This window comes from Drosophila virilis, chromosome 5 (genome assembly GCF_030788295.1).
Source record: "Drosophila virilis strain 15010-1051.87 chromosome 5, Dvir_AGI_RSII-ME, whole genome shotgun sequence".
Taxonomy (NCBI): domain Eukaryota; kingdom Metazoa; phylum Arthropoda; class Insecta; order Diptera; family Drosophilidae; genus Drosophila; species Drosophila virilis.
In genome coordinates, this window is record NC_091547.1 from 5,709,154 (window position 1) to 5,726,939 (window position 17,786).

General features: G+C 42.7%; 1 protein-coding gene across 1 annotated transcript; it reads left to right on the forward strand.

Annotated features, from left to right (window-relative positions):
• The first annotated feature begins 1,788 nt into the window (after positions 1-1,788).
• LOC6625486 (uncharacterized) lies at positions 1,789-17,368 on the forward strand. The gene is made up of 4 exons (XM_032436053.2): positions 1,789-2,094; positions 13,454-13,772; positions 13,839-16,644; positions 16,901-17,368. The coding sequence occupies exons 1-4, from the start codon at positions 2,068-2,070 to the stop codon at positions 17,091-17,093; spliced, it is 3,345 nt and encodes a 1,114-aa protein (XP_032291944.1). The 5' UTR covers positions 1,789-2,067; the 3' UTR covers positions 17,094-17,368.
• The last annotated feature ends 418 nt before the right edge of the window (positions 17,369-17,786 follow it).

Sequence of the window (17,786 nt, forward strand, 5' to 3'; positions counted from 1 at the left end):
GTTCTTTCTTTATGCTCAGCAGCAATTGTTGCTTTTGCTGCTTAAAAAGCTTATCTCAATAGTTTCTTGATAATATTAAAAAAATCAGTTTTGATGAATTGATGAAATGAAATTGATTTATTTCATAAATAAAAGAATAAAATTGTCATCAGGAGCAATGCTATGGTACTTAAAAAGTTGTCCTTAAACAATCGACCTGTTCTTTATTATGATATTAGATAGATAGATATTAGACAGATAGATATTAGACTAATGATATTAGGCCATCATTGTTTTCAGACATCCAGCATTTGGTTTCTTTTTTTTTTTCTTTTATGCTTTTTTCAATGATCAACGGAAACAGCTCACAACTAACAATTATTTTTGTATTTCCGCTACAAAATGGGAGTAAATGATTTATTTGAGATGCGTTTTGCGTTTTTGAAAGTTCGTAACGAAATATGAAAAACGAATCAAACAAAATCAATAAATAACTGCGGGGAAATACAAGAAATTAGGCAACGATATATCATACAACAAATAATCGTAAATGTTAAATTATTTGTAATGAGCGCTAATTTTTATTTTAACGCGAAATGCTTAATTTGTACAGCTTTTCTTTGGGGCTAATTACCAAAGTAATTGCTGCAGTAATTACAATTGTAATTGAGCACATTTATGCTGCAGGTATATTTATTTAGCACAAATTAATTTGGAGCTACAAATAAAAATCAATCAGGCAACAATATATCAATGTTAATTTGCCTTTGCTGCCAAACTGAGTGCCTTCTACTTATGTTTTTCATACCCATTGAAAATGGGTAAAAGGGTATACTGGTTTTCGGCAAATGTATGTGACAGGCAGAAGAAAGCATCTCCAACCCCATCTAGTTTATATAATCTTAGTCAGCATCAATAGCTGAGTTGATCTGCGTCTCCTTTCCGTCCGTCTGTCCGTCCGTTCCCCCAACTGTCCATTCGATTGTCCATATGTATGTACAGTTTGTTTCCGATAATCGATAACTTGCAATTGATAAAAATCGTTATCGAAATCATGTTTATAGAGCCAATCTCTTAAATCTTAAGAGCAAGAGTCACTTCTGGAGAAGTATATAAACTTAGAGTATCTTTCAAAACTAACGACCCCTGTCTCCCCTCCCCATAGGGTATCCGCTAGTCGCGCACTCCTGCCTTGAGCACTCTTACATGTTATGTTTGCTATTTGCCGCTCATTTGCTAACCGTGCAGGCCAAAATGTTTATGATTTTATGTGGCACAATGAAGAAACAAACCGCCTTTCGATAACCGTTAATTATGTGCCCTATTGTGATCTTTGATCTTTTTTTTTTCGCCAGACATTTCGCTGGGGCATTATCTATAAAGCTGTGCGCTTAATTTTTTTTCTCATATTATTATATATATTTACTCATTTTCGATTTTCTTATTATTATTGTTTGGCTTTTGCCGGCGTTTTGCGCACACATTGAGCTATTGTTGGCTCGCGGCACAATTTGAGCTACTCTCTAAACATTTTGCTCTGCGCATAGACGTAATTGTAATCATGATTAAGTACTTTTCTGCTCTTAGCCAAATGAGCTGTAAAGTGCATGTGTGTGTGTGTGTGTGTGTGTTTATTCAGATTCACTTTCAGCGTGAATTGATTGAGAATGCTTGAGCAGCAGTCACAGAGTTAAACTCCCCCAGCGCTGGCCGCAACTCACCACGAGGTGAGTCACTTGTTACTGGCGTCTTCTTCACTCTCTTTCTCTCACACTGTCGCGCGTTTGCGACTTGTGCGACTGCGCTTTGCATCAAGTTTCAGTTATAACACGGACGCGTTTCGGTTTGGACGCGCTGCGCTCTGAACTAAATTTGATTGCGTACGCGGCTTTTGTTGTTGTGCGGCGCCAGGATAACGGGCCGAATATATATAAATATACACATATACATAAACGTGATCTGTGTGCTGTGCAGTGTTGTGTTGTGTATTTTGTTTGGCATATTAGACAAGCCGCTGTTAAGCAACAACAGCTGTTAACTAACAGCCACTGTTAAGCGGATTAACAACAACAGCCGTTGTCCTGCAAGATGCGCTTGCAACATTTGCCATTGCTGGTGAGTAGCTTTTACATAACAGTTAGCTGTTGTTGTTGTGGACAGGTGTCAACGCTTGACCCGCAACATAGCAAACTCTGCCATTTACCTGTATTCTTCCATTGACATTGGTAAATTATGTCACTAATGTGGCAAAAGCAGCAACAACAACAACTGTTAACTGTAAACTGTCTTCCGGCTGCCTGTTAGACAATTGTGGCAGCAACAACTGTTGGCAACAGCTCAGTGTGAAGTGCAGGAGTCTTCAACTTGGCACTTGTTACGGCTGTGACTTTTTAATTGTCAGCCTCAGCGGCAGCTGCACCGGCATGTAGCATGCAACTAGGTAGTGTGTGTGCCGCAGCTGCAATCAAGCCCAACTCTAATCTTGTGTAATCGCGAGCATCGCAAATTTGTGCATTGTCAGAGTCTGGCCGATGCGCAATGCCCCAGACAAATGCAAATAATGACCGATGCGCTGCTGCCATCTGCTGTTGCCACACGACCCCCCCTCCCTGTGTGTGTGTGTGTGTTCGAGTGTGTATGTGTGTGTGTTGCAGCTGCCTTTTGTGCAGCTAACAACTTCATCTTTATTTTGAAGTGCAACAATAACAAAATAAAAATCAGCATGCAACATGTGGCAAAATCAAAACTTGCCCTCCTTTCGCTTCTGTGGCAGACGCAGCAGCAGCAGCAGCAGCAGCTGTCGCGGCAGCCTTTCAAATTGAGGCGCCAAAACGGCCGCTGACTTTTAAGCCAGCAAATCAATAGCCATCATTATTGGCCATTTGGTTTATGGCTGCGTTTGTCTGATTTGCAACCTTTACAAAAGATTTGTAATGATGTTTTTTTTTGGCTTTTGTATTTGTTTTTTTTTTTTGCAATTTCGCTTGGCAGACGCACGACCCAGTAACAGGTGTTTTTGTTGTGTCAAGACATGTGGCCCAAATGCGTTTCATGGCTAATTGCTGGCTGGCAAAGCAAAGTTAATAAAAGCCCCCACCCCCCTCCAGCCTCTCCCCCCTCGAAATAAGTTGATTGTCATTGCCTGGAAAGAATTGGCCAAATGGCCTGCTTTCCGTCAGCAGCACTTGGCCCCAGGGCTGATCACGCACACACAAAAACACTTCAGCACCTGTTACAGGTGTGTGTGTGTGTGTGTGTGTGTGTCTCTTCCGAATAGGCAGCGTCATTTTTTTAAAATGCTGCACGCATGCAAACCAACAATTTGTATGTGAATTTGGAGTGTAGAAAGTTGATTGGTTTTATTTTTGTTTCGTTCGTTTTTTTTATTTTTTTGTAGAAAATGAAAACTTTTCTTATATTTGGCTGCGAGCCAAGAAATGTGACAAGTTCAGATTGAAAAAAAAATAGTAGTATATATTTATATATATATATAATACAGCTCCTGGCCGTTAGCCCTGGCCAGGCAAAGCCTTTCACTCGGCGGCGCAATTAACTTGGCCAAGATGAGCTGCAGCTGGACACGATTGGCCAAAAGCGTCTGCCGCAAGGAAAAGGAAACTTTTGGCAGCAGCCGCAAACTGAAGACGAGCCAGGCAACGAGGCAGCCAGTTACAGGTTTTTCTAGCCAATCGAGTGAATGGCGACACACGAAATATGAATTTCATGCACACACACACACGCGAACACACACACACACACGCAGGCGAATAAGTTGTAAATACATGAAATCGGAATGCGGTTTTGGCCACAAACAATTTTTCGGCCTGCAATTACAGCTGCAAGCAATTTGGCATCATCATCATCGTCATCATCATCATCATCGAGCTCTTCTTTAACATAATCATCATCTGCTGCCGAAGCCCGCATCTATTTTAATTTAAAGGCTTGCTCAAGTTTTTTTTTTTTGGGGCAGCTTCTTAAAGACATTTTATGCATGGCATATATTAATGAAGCCAATGCGTCGATTAGCTTTAACTCCAATTTGTGAGCAGCTATCCCCACCCCGCGTCCCGCCCCCCTTCTGCGCTTACACACTTGTTGTTAAGCATTTTTGCTGGAATTTTAATTAGTCGAGCTAACTCTTTAGCATATGTATTAAATACGAACTGCACACATCTTACATAATCGCCACAGTTCGGGTCAATGCGTCATATGCAAATCTCCCCCCCCCCCCCCCCCCCTCCTACCCTTCCACGCGGCTTGTTGGAGCATCACTTGTGGCCGGTTCCGGCTCCGGACCGACTCTCACTCTCACTTTAGTTGCGGTCTTTTAAGTATTTTATTTGTTGCTTCGGTTTTAATTTATGCGTGTGCGCTTGGTTTTTTTTTGTTTTTTTTTTTTTTGGTTTTCCTTCTGGCCTTTATTTGGACGATTTTTATGTATTTTATGCAACGACCTTGCACATCGTTTAGCTCGACAGCCAAAGATTTTAACTAATTAAAACCATGCTTGATTATTAATTTAAGAAAATTTTGACGCGTTCGTTGCCTAAGTCTTTTGTTACCACACGCCCGAATGTCACCCGCTGCAGCAGCGCCTGCGCCTTGTGTAATTGTCAACATGTGCAACGGCCGCTCGCTGGTCAGTTAATTTGTTGTGGCTTTTTATTGTCGCGTTGTTTTTCTTCGTCTCTTTGCATAATGCCTGCCACGCCTACCGCCTGCCTGCTACTTGTTGCTGCCACGGCTTATGCGCAACATTTCGTTCAATTGCATTTCAATTTACTTTGACATATATGCAAAACTGCAACGGCGACAAACTTGCCCAATCTCTGTGGTAATAGCTAGCGAAAGATATATGGAGAGGCAGGTGGCGAGAGGGGCGGGAGATGGGGGGGTGGAGTGAGGCAGGATGGCACAGCGGCAGCTACAGAGGTGTTAATTACCTGCCGTATGTGTTTGCTTAGGTAGCTTGAGACAACAGCAAAGAATTGTTACAACTTATAGTGTTTGACCACATGATACCCTGTAATATTAGCTTAGGAAACAGAAGCTCGAATCAAGATTGATTTGTCTGTTAGCTACGAAAAAAATCTCTGCTTTCCACTGTCAAACAAATTAATTCCAATACAATAAAGCCCTTGTAAGCACTTGTAATAATTACAGGGTATATAAATGGTAGTCTGCCACTGTTAATTGTAATATAATGCCCAGCTGGCGTTTGGGATCTGTCCAAATGTTGACACATTTATGCGGCTATTCATCGCAACGCATTTGCATTCGATGAAAATTGTTTTGAATATCGTTTCAATGACATTCTTTGACTGGTTCAACAACTTTTACGGCGCATTGTCCGAGCGTTTTATTTTCATTTATTTATGGTTTTTTATTTTGTTGCTCTTACAAATGATGATAGCAGCTGCAGCGTCATCTTCTTTGGTTTATTATGCATATGAAACTTGGAAACTTTGACTGTGACTGTGACTGTGTCTGAGATTGGGCTTGAGATTAAGGTTGAGGCGTCTTCACCTGCACGCGGCAAGGGCTTAGCGAGGGGGCAGGCATTGGATTGGGGGAGGGGGCAGTTATCGAAAACAGCAGCCAGTTGTTGGCACGTTGTCCGCCAGCTCAACTTGGACTTGAAGTTCGCTTTCTCAGCGCCCGGATCTGTGCCTCGGTCTGGGTCTGGGTCTGTACCTGTGCCTATAGCTGAGCCCTGATGTATCTGTATCTGTGTCCAATTCAAGTCACGTTGAGGCAGATTCGGCGGGCGTCCGACCCAACGGCAGCCTCATCATTCGTTTGACTGACAGAAAAACACTTTCATTTTTCATTTCATTTAATAATTCATCATTTTTTTTTTTCTTTATTTCCCCTGCTTTGTTTTTATTTGTTGTCTGGCAGCTGCTTCAGTTGTTTCTCAGCTGTTGTTGTTGTTGTTGTTGTTGTGGCTGCTCGCCAAGTGTTTATTTTGGTCTAGTTCGTCGCTTACTTCCGTTTCGGTGCCAGGCTGTGCAGCTTCTAAGGCCAGAAAAAAACTCGAAAAAGTGAAAAAAAGGCAACGATTAATGTTTTGCGTATTTTTACGCCTTTTAGTTGCGGCGACTCGCACGCCAAGTTTGTCGCTTAAGTCTTTCGTTTCATTTTCGCCAGTCACAAGCACAAACATTTTGCACGCCTCAATTTAACACACACACACACATACACACACACTCGCGCACACTCACTTCCTTTCATTCCTGTTGTTGTTGCTCCACATTTGATAACATGTCGCCGTTATGCAACTCGCTCGGTTGATCTCTAATTATAAGGATTATATACACAATTTGGCATTTAGCCAGTCGCATCGTATTATGCACATCCGCAAACGCTTTTCAGGGGCATTCTCTTTTTTTCTTTTGTTTTTCGACTGTCAAATTTATATTATGCGATTTTCATATGTGAAGCGATTGAGGACATTGCACAAACTTGTTTCATCGCCTTGGAAATATGCAATTTGTCGGCTGCGGCTCTTTACGCCTTCCATGGCCACAATCGATTCTTTTTTATGCATTTTTTGTGTTGTCGTGGGTTTGCCTGTTCGACTTGTTTTTAACAAGAGACTGCTTTGATGTTCAATATTTATAGTTTTTAAAATTCGTTTATGTTATTTGTGACTCGCTTTATGCATCTTATCTTAAGAGTTAGCTGCTGTTCATTAATACCACTTTGTGTTTGAAGTGCCATTAATGCGCTTTTTTTAACGCAAAAAAGTGTTTCATTCTTTTTAACTCGCAAGTGGGCTAATGAAATGCAGTTGGGGTGGAGCAAAATAAAAAAAGATTCAATCAGCATATCATAAAAAGGGGTTTATTCTTAAGCTGCAAAACATATTTTGTGTAAGGAAACTAAGATCGTAGATTGTTAAACCTATTTTGATGCATACGAATTGGCTCTTTCGTTTGTCATTCAAAAATACTTATCCTAAATATTGAATCATATTGCCAAAATGAGCTCCAATCGATGCCAAAGCCTGAAAAGCCAATCGATTTAAGAAAACTTAACAAACTCTAAACTCTACATCTTTTAGTTGTCCATAAGCCGCCTTCATTTAACGCATTTTAGAGGCGACCAGTTGAAGCCAGCATTAAAATGAAGTTAAGGCACATGTTAAAGTGCCTGTCAACCTTAGCATAAGCTCAGGCAAAGCTTGCTAATGTTAGTTTTTAAATATAATTTGCTTTTGTAAAATGTAAAGTTAACTAGATGCAGACAACTTTAACATTAAGCTTAGGTACATGTTAAAGTAGCTGTTAACTTTAACATAAGCATAAGCAAACCACCTTCAATTTACCCTAGCTATTGTATTCTATAGTTTACCATTTGAAGCCAGCATTAAAATGAAGTTAAAGCACATGTTAAAGTGGCTGTTAACTTTATTGTTGGCCCATGCAAATTTAGCCTAAATTAGCTATGGTCTTTTTAATATAGTTTCTTAAGCTGTTGCAAAATGTAAACCATTAGCATGATGTTTGCCTTTCTAGTTTTGAGTTGGGCCGCTCACCTGTATAATTGACTGTGACTTGCACACACACCTACACACACACACACACACGCCTGGCTAACTGCAAAGCTTTTGACGTTCTGGGCCTGTCGGCTCTCACACAGTTGACTTTTAGCCGAGTTCGGGCCAGTAGAATAATTGTGCCGTGTCACATGCAGTTGGCAAACAGTTCACATGGCCAACCGCAACAATGGCAGATCGTCTGCCACGTATCATAACTGTTCATCGTCAACAGCATTTGGCGCAGATTGTTTTGGCCAAATGCTGGTTATTAGCATATAGTTGCAGCCAGATGAAACGCGGGGCGTTGCTGAGAGATTGCCATCAGCTAATAGGCACAGCTGTGACAGCAACAACAGCAACAGCAACAACAACAGCAACAACAATTGCTGGTAAAAAAGCAAATTGCATATTGGCAACAACATGAGAATCCGTGCTGGCCATTTGTCATCAGTTTACGAGCTGATATGCTAACTAATGCAGTTTGTCGCGACTGCAACTGCAATTGCAATTGCAACTGCAGCAGTTGCTGTTGCTGTTGCTGTTGCCTCAAGATTTCACTTGGCGCTCGTAAACACGAACGCGACAGACACATATACTAACAATTTGCCAGCTGCCACATGCCACAAGCTGTTGAGCTGTTGAGCTGTGAAGCTGTGAAGCTATGCGGCAGTTAGCTGTTTGACTGCCCAAATACAAAAACAATAAAACACGTAACGAGGCTCTTTGCGGTAAGCCGCAGCTTAAATACCCTTGCTGAGGATGCGAAGAAATTATCCTTATAGTAGCCAAAAAAATTCAAGTTCAAATTTATCAAAAAAAAAAAAAAAAAAAACGTTCAAGTAGTTCGATTCATGCGATTTTATATTATATGCTGTCTGCAACAGATTTGACGAACTTAGAAACAACACAAAAAAGCAATTTTTTTTTTTTAAATTTTTATAACATGTGTTCGACAATTTAACATGCTTGAAATTTTTAGAAAAGTGTTAAAACATTTATCTAAATTTTTAAATAATATTTTCCAAATTTAAAACATTTTTTCGAAATTGTAGATAATATATTTTATTAAAAATTGTTCATATGTTTGAAACAAAGAACATTTTTTATATGCAAATATATTTTTTTTTGAGTTTCCCAAATTTATATAAAACATAAATTTTGATAATTATTTCATATGGATTAATAGTCAGGCTTTAGTAGCTCGTCATTTGACACGGCTTCAGACTATGTACTTATACTTTATTAATGCTATCTATGTAGTATATATATTTAAACAAAGATACTTCTTGATCTCGACAACGTCTGCTTTTGCACATTTGCTGGGAAAACTAGAATACCCTCAACAAGTGTATACGAAATGTTGCAGCCTCTTCGTGCAGCAGCAGCAGCGACGACGGCAGCGGCAGCATCTACTCTATAATTTGCTCGAGCCTCTCACATTTTGGCCATAATTTAGCTTCGGCTTGCATTACACAATCAATTCGTTTGGCTTTAAAGATGCGCTCAAGTGTTTCTTTGATTTACACGCGGCCACTAAATGCTTGGCCAGGTTAGTTAGTGTTTCTTCTTCTGCTGCTGCTGCTGCTGCTGCTTCTTTCTATTAATTACATAATTCCGCACAAATTGTTGTTGTTGTTGTTGTTGTTGTGGGCGCTGCTGACTGCAGTTCGGTTAGCTGCTGGGCCAACAAAATTTATTAGCTTGTAAACAATTTTGTTAGAGACTGTGCGTATTTTTTGCTGCGTGTGTATGTGTGTGTGTGTGTGTGTGTGTGGTGTATCTGGTGTTAACTTTCTCCCATTGTTAGCATCTTTCTTTTTGATTATGCGCCAGTTTCTTTTTGCGTCTTGTGTGCGCCATCAATGGCCAAAATAAAAAACAACTTTGCAGCTTTGCTTTATATTTTGGCTTGACATTTGGCCATTGTCTGTGGGCATACATTGTGTCTGCCCGCGTGTGTGTGTGTGTGTGTGTGTGTGTGTGTTTGTGTTTGTGTGTGTGCCAGCGGGGTGTGTGTTAATAAATCCATCTGATTGTGGCTACCGAGCTAAGCAGCAGCGGCACCAGGTGTAGGTCAGTTCATTATGCTAATACGCGTTAACCAATTCGCGATTCATTTCTATCAACAATTTTTGGCCGTGTTAAATAATCGCTTGTTTCTGTTGTCGGGGGCGCACATTTAAAATGTGACAATGTGGCCTAATTAGCATAAGATGCGGTAAGAGACGAGCTCTTTCTTTGCTTTTGTTAAAAAAAAGTGCGTGCAACTGACAGCAGGTGTCCATACATATATACATATAGACTTGTTGATTGCAATTAAAAGCCACGACGCCTGTCAAAATGTGTGTCAGCAATGAAATCTCGCACTGAGGCGACAACAGCAGCAGCAACAGTAGCTATAAAAACACAAAACACATTGAAACAAAAAAGAGCCACAACAAAAATTTGGATAAAAAAAAAACAATAGCATTTGCCGCAAGTGCTGTCAAAATAGTTCGCACAGCTTCCGTTTTGGATGTTTGACGAACTGGCGCGTTTGACAGCTTCAACGATGTGACAACGATGCCATAATCATTATCTCGGCAGATCTCCACAATGTATATATATATACATATGCACATGTCTGCCCGTCTTGATCTTTGCCCGCGCATTGCGCATACGCCGCTTGGTCCACATTTATAGCTGTACTTTTGTCTTATTTATATTTCAGTTTTTGGCGTGTGAGTTTCACTTTAGGCACGATTATTACTCAATTATAATAAATCAAATGTCAGCGCCCACATTACTCACATTTGCAGTCAATAAAAATGCTGCTAGAAATGATTATTTTCTTCTACAAACTTTTTGTTGTTGGTTTTGAGAAAGTAAAGCAAATTTTGTTTTATGCCAATGCCAAATGTCAAATGGCAGCGTTTGTAACCAGAAGTGTGAGGGTTGGGCACGGCAGGGGCAGGGGCGGCAACTGGGACTGGAGTAACCATAAAATATTTTCACTTCCAGCAATTGAGTTGCCCGTTGCCAGTTGCCAGTTGCCCGTTGCATTTGGCAGTTGGCCGAAAGACAACTGCGTGGGCGTGTTGCTGCAGCTGGCTAAAAGAGACAGCTTTTTGGTTGTTGTTTGGCTTAGTGTCATGATCTATTGTCATATATTTTAGCTGGCACCGCACGCATTGCAGCACACTCACTCTCTCTTTGCAACTGTCCTGGCTCGAAGATCGTTCAAACAAATATCCAATGAATGCACAATTTTTGCCCAAATTGGCTCGAATTCAAGTTGAAAATTGAATGCCAAACGTTGCCATAGACTTTCTCGAGCCTGTTAAAGTCCATGCAGATTTAATAACTTGCATAACTCAGGCAAATAAAGTCAGAGCTTCGATGGGCATAGTTTAACTTTGGCATAAGCACCAGCCGAGTTTACAGAAACAAGCGGAACACACTTAATTACATTACAAATAATCAAAAGTGATTCACTTTCCTTTTAAATAGAATACAATTAGTAATTCACAGGCCCTTTATATATACTTATATATGATTTATTAAAATATATCTAGTATAGATCGCAGCTACTTCTCATAGTTCAAACCTCAGCCTGTTAATGGCGACCCTTGCGGGGCAAACTGGGCGCAGGGCGCGATGGATGCGGTGCGTCGGGCAGCTCCTCTTCCCTTTCCTCTTCAAAGTCGATAGATTCGCGTCGCTGTTCACCAAGTTCCAAGCTAGCTATGGAAACTGTTTGCCTGTTGTTCCTGCACCTGAGACACGCTTTCACTAGAGCATAAACGAGTAGGACAATGAACAGAATTATCCAAGTGATGGCTGTGCTCAGGACAAAGACGAGCATTATCTTGTCGCATAACAAACTCTGACAGCTTTCCCAAGCTATCCATTCCTGACTCAAGCAAAATAGAAAGATCGGCGGTGCCAACACGGTTTTGAACACGATTAGCAGGATGATATGCGTGAACGTGAGCTGCATTTTGAGACAGAACAAAGACTGAACTCGGCTCTGAAATAAACTACATTTCTCGAGAGGATTTCTTCTGGTTTCAGAGAGCTTTTGTGGTCAAGCTAACGACCTGCGGTTTGCCTATCAGAGTGTGCATTATTTATTGACGCCAATTTGGTTTCAATACGTAAATATAGCACAAAAATGTATTCAGTGTGAACTGAAGTAAATATTTATATATTATTTAGTTGTGCACAGAATTAATTGAATTAAAAATATAAGTTTTAGTTGAAATTTATGTGATTTATATAGATATATAGTATCAAAGTATATATATACATATATAGTTATGGTAAATTTTCTGTACAATTTTATACTTTCTTCTTGCTTTATTCTCTTTAATCTGAGTCAGTTGCATTCGTTACGCGTTTATTTTTACTATTAAATATTCCCGAATCTATGCTCTATGCTCTTAATCTCTCTGGCATATATATAATTATTATATATATAATTATTATTATTATTACTCTTAATATCAGTATTTGTAATGCCTCTAAGGTAACATCTACAGGGTTTCGAAAGTGTTCACTTCAGCTTGTAGCTTAACTTTTTTTGAACAAGATATTAACAAAATATCCCATTTGAATTTGACTTAAATTGAAGGCTAAAAAAGTGGCTCGTCTCAAGGATGACAACGTCTGAAATATAATTACCTTGTCATAAGATTATTAAACTGATTGTTGTTAAATAGCTTAATATGCCTCTTCCATAGCATATTCATAGTATTTATTATTGCAAGATTGAGCCTGAGATTGAGCTCAGATTTATTTTAATTATATTTTGTGCATTTTATTTACATAGGGTATATGCGATGCCCTCTTAATAGGCTATTCATTTTATTCATTAATAAAATGAATCGCATTATACTCATTTTTATTTTATATATATTTTATGCAATGCCTTTGATAATTTTTGAGAGAATGATTAACCTTTTCCCTAGCATATTTATTTTATTTTTTTCATTTTTGATATCAAATTTATGATAATATTTATACAAATCTGAATTTGCCCCTTTTCATAGTCTATACCCCGCTTTACTTCGCACTCATATTTATTATATATCGTAACTTTTATAGGGTATACACAATTTAAGCTTAACAATTTTTCAACAAATCAATCATCGCATATGCATTTTATTTATTAATACTCACAAGTATTTATGTTCACATTGTATTTAACTTATTTAGGGTATGTACAATTCGTTTTGGGCGTGTTGTTTGTGTGTGTCACCTGCATTGCTGCTCGTTTATTGTCGAAATGCAAATTGCGAGTGTTGAAATTGAAATTCAGGTCCGCTTTTTAGCGCAACTTTCACGGCTACGTGTGGCAAATAGGCCCGATTACTCAGCTCAACGCGACTTGGCTGACACAGTTAAATTCGATTAAGCCTAAGCCCTAACAAGCTCCAATTGGGCAGATTGATGGGCTCAGCTGGAGCTGAGATTTTGGCTCCCATAGGCTGGCCTTTAACCCAACAAAATTGTGTGTGTGATATGTGTTTTATTTGTGTGCAGTCAACTTGACATTGACCCAATGCCAAAGACGGATTCAAAGCACGTCTTTGCGTTCCATGTCCACGATTTGTTTAGCTAATTTCTGCTCGTTATTTGGCCGAAAAAAAAAAAAAAGAAAACACTTTGCGGGGGGAATCTTGATGTTGATATTTGTTTTGATAGCGTTTTTTAATTTGCCACTTTTGGGCATTCACCAAAATTCGCTTAGCCTTTTGTGGTTCGGTTTCTTTTTTGCGGTAAAAGTGTTTTATTATTTCTGTTTTTATGCGCATAACCGAGGGTCTCGACCTTGCGTGCGCCACAAAACTTAATTAAATATCTCGCCAAGTAATCTAAATAAATAAATTAGAAATTGCTCATCAAATAAAACTAACAAGAAAAAAATTTATTTTTGAATTTTTGCAGTTGGCGCTGTTTGCGGTTGGAGCAGCTGCCGCCGGCACGACGAAGCCCAAAACCGAATCCAAGCCCAAAACTGAGACAGCCAACGGCAAGAAGGCCACGCCCACAACTGCAGCCGCAGCCACAACAACGACAACAACAACAACACGTCAGTCAAAGTCGGTGAAGGCAAAGCCAGTGCCCGGCGAGAATCGCGGCAAGCGCACGCTCTACGACTTCGGCAATGCGGGCTATCTCTATCCGGAGGTGGCCAGCCGACGTGCCGGCTACGTGGACAGCTACTATCCGCAGGCGGGCTACTACAATGGACAGCAGGCCATAGGTGAGAGCTCGAGTGAGAGCTGCACTTGCTCCGTTCTCTGGCTAAACTCTGACTCCCTTTTTTCAGCTCAATATCCGGGCAGCTTTGGCAGCGCCTATGCGCCGTATCCGCAGTATCTGGAGGCGCCGGAGCCCATCATTGAGATCATTATTAAGGATGCGAACGAAACGCTTGCCCAGGAGCCGCCGCAGCCCATTGTGACCAAAACAAAGAAGAAGAAGAAGGAGAAGGTGCACGTGTACTATGTGAACTACAAAAAGGATCAGAACAACAAGCTGCATTTGGAGACGCCCATCGCCTCGCTGAACAACGACGACAACGACGAGCCCGAAGAGGAAGAGGAGGAGGAGCTGATCCAGTACCCGGTGACACCATTGCCCCAGCTCAAGGCGGCCACCACGCTGCGCACCATCATCCATCCCGACTCGGAGAAGTATCACAGCAACAGTGGCATACACGTGTCCTTTGGCGCCGAGAACAAACAACAGACGGGCCACATCCTAGAGGAGCACGATGCGGAGAGCATTCAGCGTCAGGTCGTGGCGCTGCCCCTGACCAACACGCGCGCCGACTACGGACGCGAGAACAGCTTCGGGCGTGGACCAGTCTCTAACTTGCTCTTCGGCAGCAACAGCTACCAGCAACAGGCGCAGCAGCAACAGTTGCTGTTTGCCAATCATCAACAGCTGCCCACGCAGCACAGCAGCAACTACTTCAGGCCGCCAAGCAAGCAGCAACAGCAGTCGCAGCAGCAGCAGCAGCAGTCACAGCAGCAACATTTCTATCAAAAGCAGCAACAGCAGCAGCGGCCCAGCATCACGCAGCAGCAATTGCCTTCAACATCCTCGCAAAGCATATTCAACAAGCTTGTGCAGCAGTCGCAGTTCTATGTCAATCACAATCAGCAATATCAGACGCAGACACAGCAGCAGCCGCAACAGCAGCAGCAGCAGCAACAGTACCAGAAGCCGCCGCATAAACAGGTGCAGGTGCCCTTCTTCCCAACAATACCGCCAAAAACTCAAGAGCTGCCCACGCGCGCCAGCTCCACGCCATATCAGCCCATCAAATTCCGACCCACTCCCGCACCAGCGCCACAAGTCAAGCCATTGCAGCTGCCGCTCAAGCTGGACAGCTATCAGCAGCAGCAGCATCAACAGCAGCATCAGCAGCAACAGCAGCAGCAATATCAAACGCCCAAACCGCAGCCTTATCAGTTCGTAAGACAGCCACAGTTTGTGCAGCAGCCGCAGTTTATAGTGCACTCGCCCACGCCAGCAACACCCTACTATTCACAGCAGCAACATCAGCAACATCATCAGCAGCAGCAGCAGCAGCAACAGCAGCAGCAGGAGCACAAATACTCCTCGCAATCGCTCAACTATTTTGACATAAAACCCTCAAAGGAAACGGAGCTCTTGAAGTCCATACCAAAGTTTGAGCAGCACATAACCGAGACGGTGCAGAATCCACTCATACCCAGCCAACAGGAGCAGCAGCTGTCACATCAGCAATTCGCTTACAGCAGCAATCGTAATGAGGTGATTCATGACATACCCGCGCCCAATCTGGCGCCAGGGCCCACCAACGCAGCTCAGCCACACACCCAATCCCAGTCCCAGTCGCAGTCGCAGTCCATTGCTGGCCATTATATCACAGCCAGCAACACGCAGCAGCAACAACAGCAGCAGCAGCAACAGCAACAGCAGCAGCAATCGCAGTACAACAGCTTTGCCAGCGAGGCGCCGCCTGTATATGCCGAGTCCACGCATGGCCAGAAGGTAATGGTGGTCACGCCTGTGCCGCCTGCCGCCAGCTATGCCAGCTACAATCAGTATCCGCAGGCGCACAACGAGCAGGTGATACAGGTGCATCCGCAGGCGCAGCAGCCCAGGCAGACGAACAATGCGCAGCTGAGTGCAGCTGTGGATAACTCGCCCTTCAGCGTATCCACTTACCACTCGGATGTGTTCAAGGAGCTGCAGCAGCGACAGCAACAGGAGCGAAACCAACAGCAACAACAGCCGCAGCAGCAATCTACTTATGTAACCCCAGCAGCAGCGGCAGCAGCAGGAGGAGCTGCCGGTGCAGCAGCCGCTGCTGCCCCAACGCCAACTCCGCTGCCCACGGCTGCGCCCGCGCCCAATGGCAAGGCTTCGCAGACGCTGCTGCAGCTGCCGGACGAGGTGCCCGATGATCTGCGCCAGCAGCTCTTCTCCTCCGGCATACTGAACAATGCCGACATCTCGGTGCTGGACTATGATAAGCAGGGTGATATTGCTTTAGAGAATCTGCCCGCGGAGCATCTGCAGCATTTCTATGGCGCCGGCGGCGGTGCACAAATAGCCGAGACCAACAAGGTGTTGACCGTGGTGAAGCCCAACGGGGACAAGGTGGCGCTCAGCGAGAAGCAAATCGAACGCGTCAAGCAGAGCAACTCGTTGCCACAGAAACAGAATCTGGACGTGAAGGTGGTGCGCTACGATGCCGAGCAGGGCCAGAGCGTGAGCGACAAGTATGTGCGCACGGATGCGACCGTGGTGACGCCCGTCGAGCTGGCCGATCGTCAGCAATACAATCGGTATTTGCCGCTGAAAATAAATGGCGCACAGTTTCCCATACCCGACAGCGAGGAGCTGCTGGGCAAGAAGATTGTGAGCGTGGTGGTGCTGGCGCCAGTCGAGGCACAGCCTCCGACGCAGTCCAGCGAGGCGCGCAGCAGCAGTGTGGACAGCAAGGAGGTCAAGTTTCTGGGCGGTGAGCTGGTCAAGACGCTGGTCAAGAAGCCCACCAAGGAGAACTTCAAGCGCTGGCTGGAGAAGGAGGCGCGCACGGACATTGAACTACAGTCGGTGGTGCTCCTAGTGGCCAAGTAAGTCTAGAAAAGATCAAAAATTAAGAAGCCAAATAAGCTTTCTTCTGGAAATGCTTTTATAAGAAAGTGTTAGTTAGTTCCGTCCGATTGGTCCAATAGGAGCCACATGACATAATAGTCCGATTCAGTAGCATAATCTTAGTAGATATAGTAGTAGTTCTTAACAGCCAATGTTTATGTGACGTTAACAGTGTGACGCTAACAGAGCAGCATGCAAGCACAATGTATATCATGCTTCTTTATTATGCCACAGATCCAGCGATGCCTCGGAGCAGGAGATCTTCATGTATGACATAACGACAGGCAGCGTCAACAAGCTGAATGGCGAACTCTCCAGCACCTTTGTGAATGTAGCCGAGGAGAATGCCAGCAGCGAGGATTTGGAGCATGCGGCCACACTAGATCCCAGCTCGCTGGAGACCATGATGCATATGCGTCGCAGATGAAGCAGACGCCGCACACACACATACAGACACACATAATATGCCATTTAGATACTTGACCCAAACATCCTTGAACTTGTACTATATACAAATTCTTTCTTTCATATTGGCGCACATTATTTTTGGCACTAAAATTCGTACATAAGAGGTATCATTGATGCGGTTCTTACACAGTGCATATTCCTTTTCGTAGTATTTCAATGTTGTAAATATATTCTGATGATTATCTTAATTTAAGTTAATTTACGTGAATAATAAAAACAAATTTAATTAATGTATGAGATATTTAAGCGCAACATGTAAATCAAATGTTAGCAAACATGGCCCTAACAGAGCCTTAATTTTGCCCAGCTTTTGGGTTGCTGTCCGCGCTAAGCTGAGCTTTAAGCTCTTGTTAAGCTTTGCCGCATACCGTTCGAGCAACTTCTTTGCCAACATTTGAGCTTTAGTCTAAGAGTTGTTTACAAACTGCGCCTACAGACTCAACATGCTGGCCAACACATTTAGGCCAAGGTTAGCTGCTAGCACCACAAAAGATTAACATACACACACCCATCGATAGCAGGACAAGATGTTGTCGTAAACAATAAAAATGCGCACTAATCATATGCGCATACGTGACCTATCAGCGCTGGCCGGCCACATTGGCTGCTGGACGACGTGACCAAAGGCCAACAAAGAGCACGCATAAATCTG

Excerpts from the sequence above, each read along its gene's own strand:
- LOC6625486 (XM_032436053.2), top strand. The coding sequence starts at position 2,068 with ATGCGCTTGCAACATTTGCCATTGCTG. Across the intron at positions 2,095-13,453 it reads TGCAACATTTGCCATTGCTG|TTGGCGCTGTTTGCGGTTGG; the intron begins GTGAGTAGCTTT and ends GAATTTTTGCAG. Across the intron at positions 13,773-13,838 it reads CAATGGACAGCAGGCCATAG|CTCAATATCCGGGCAGCTTT; the intron begins GTGAGAGCTCGA and ends CCCTTTTTTCAG.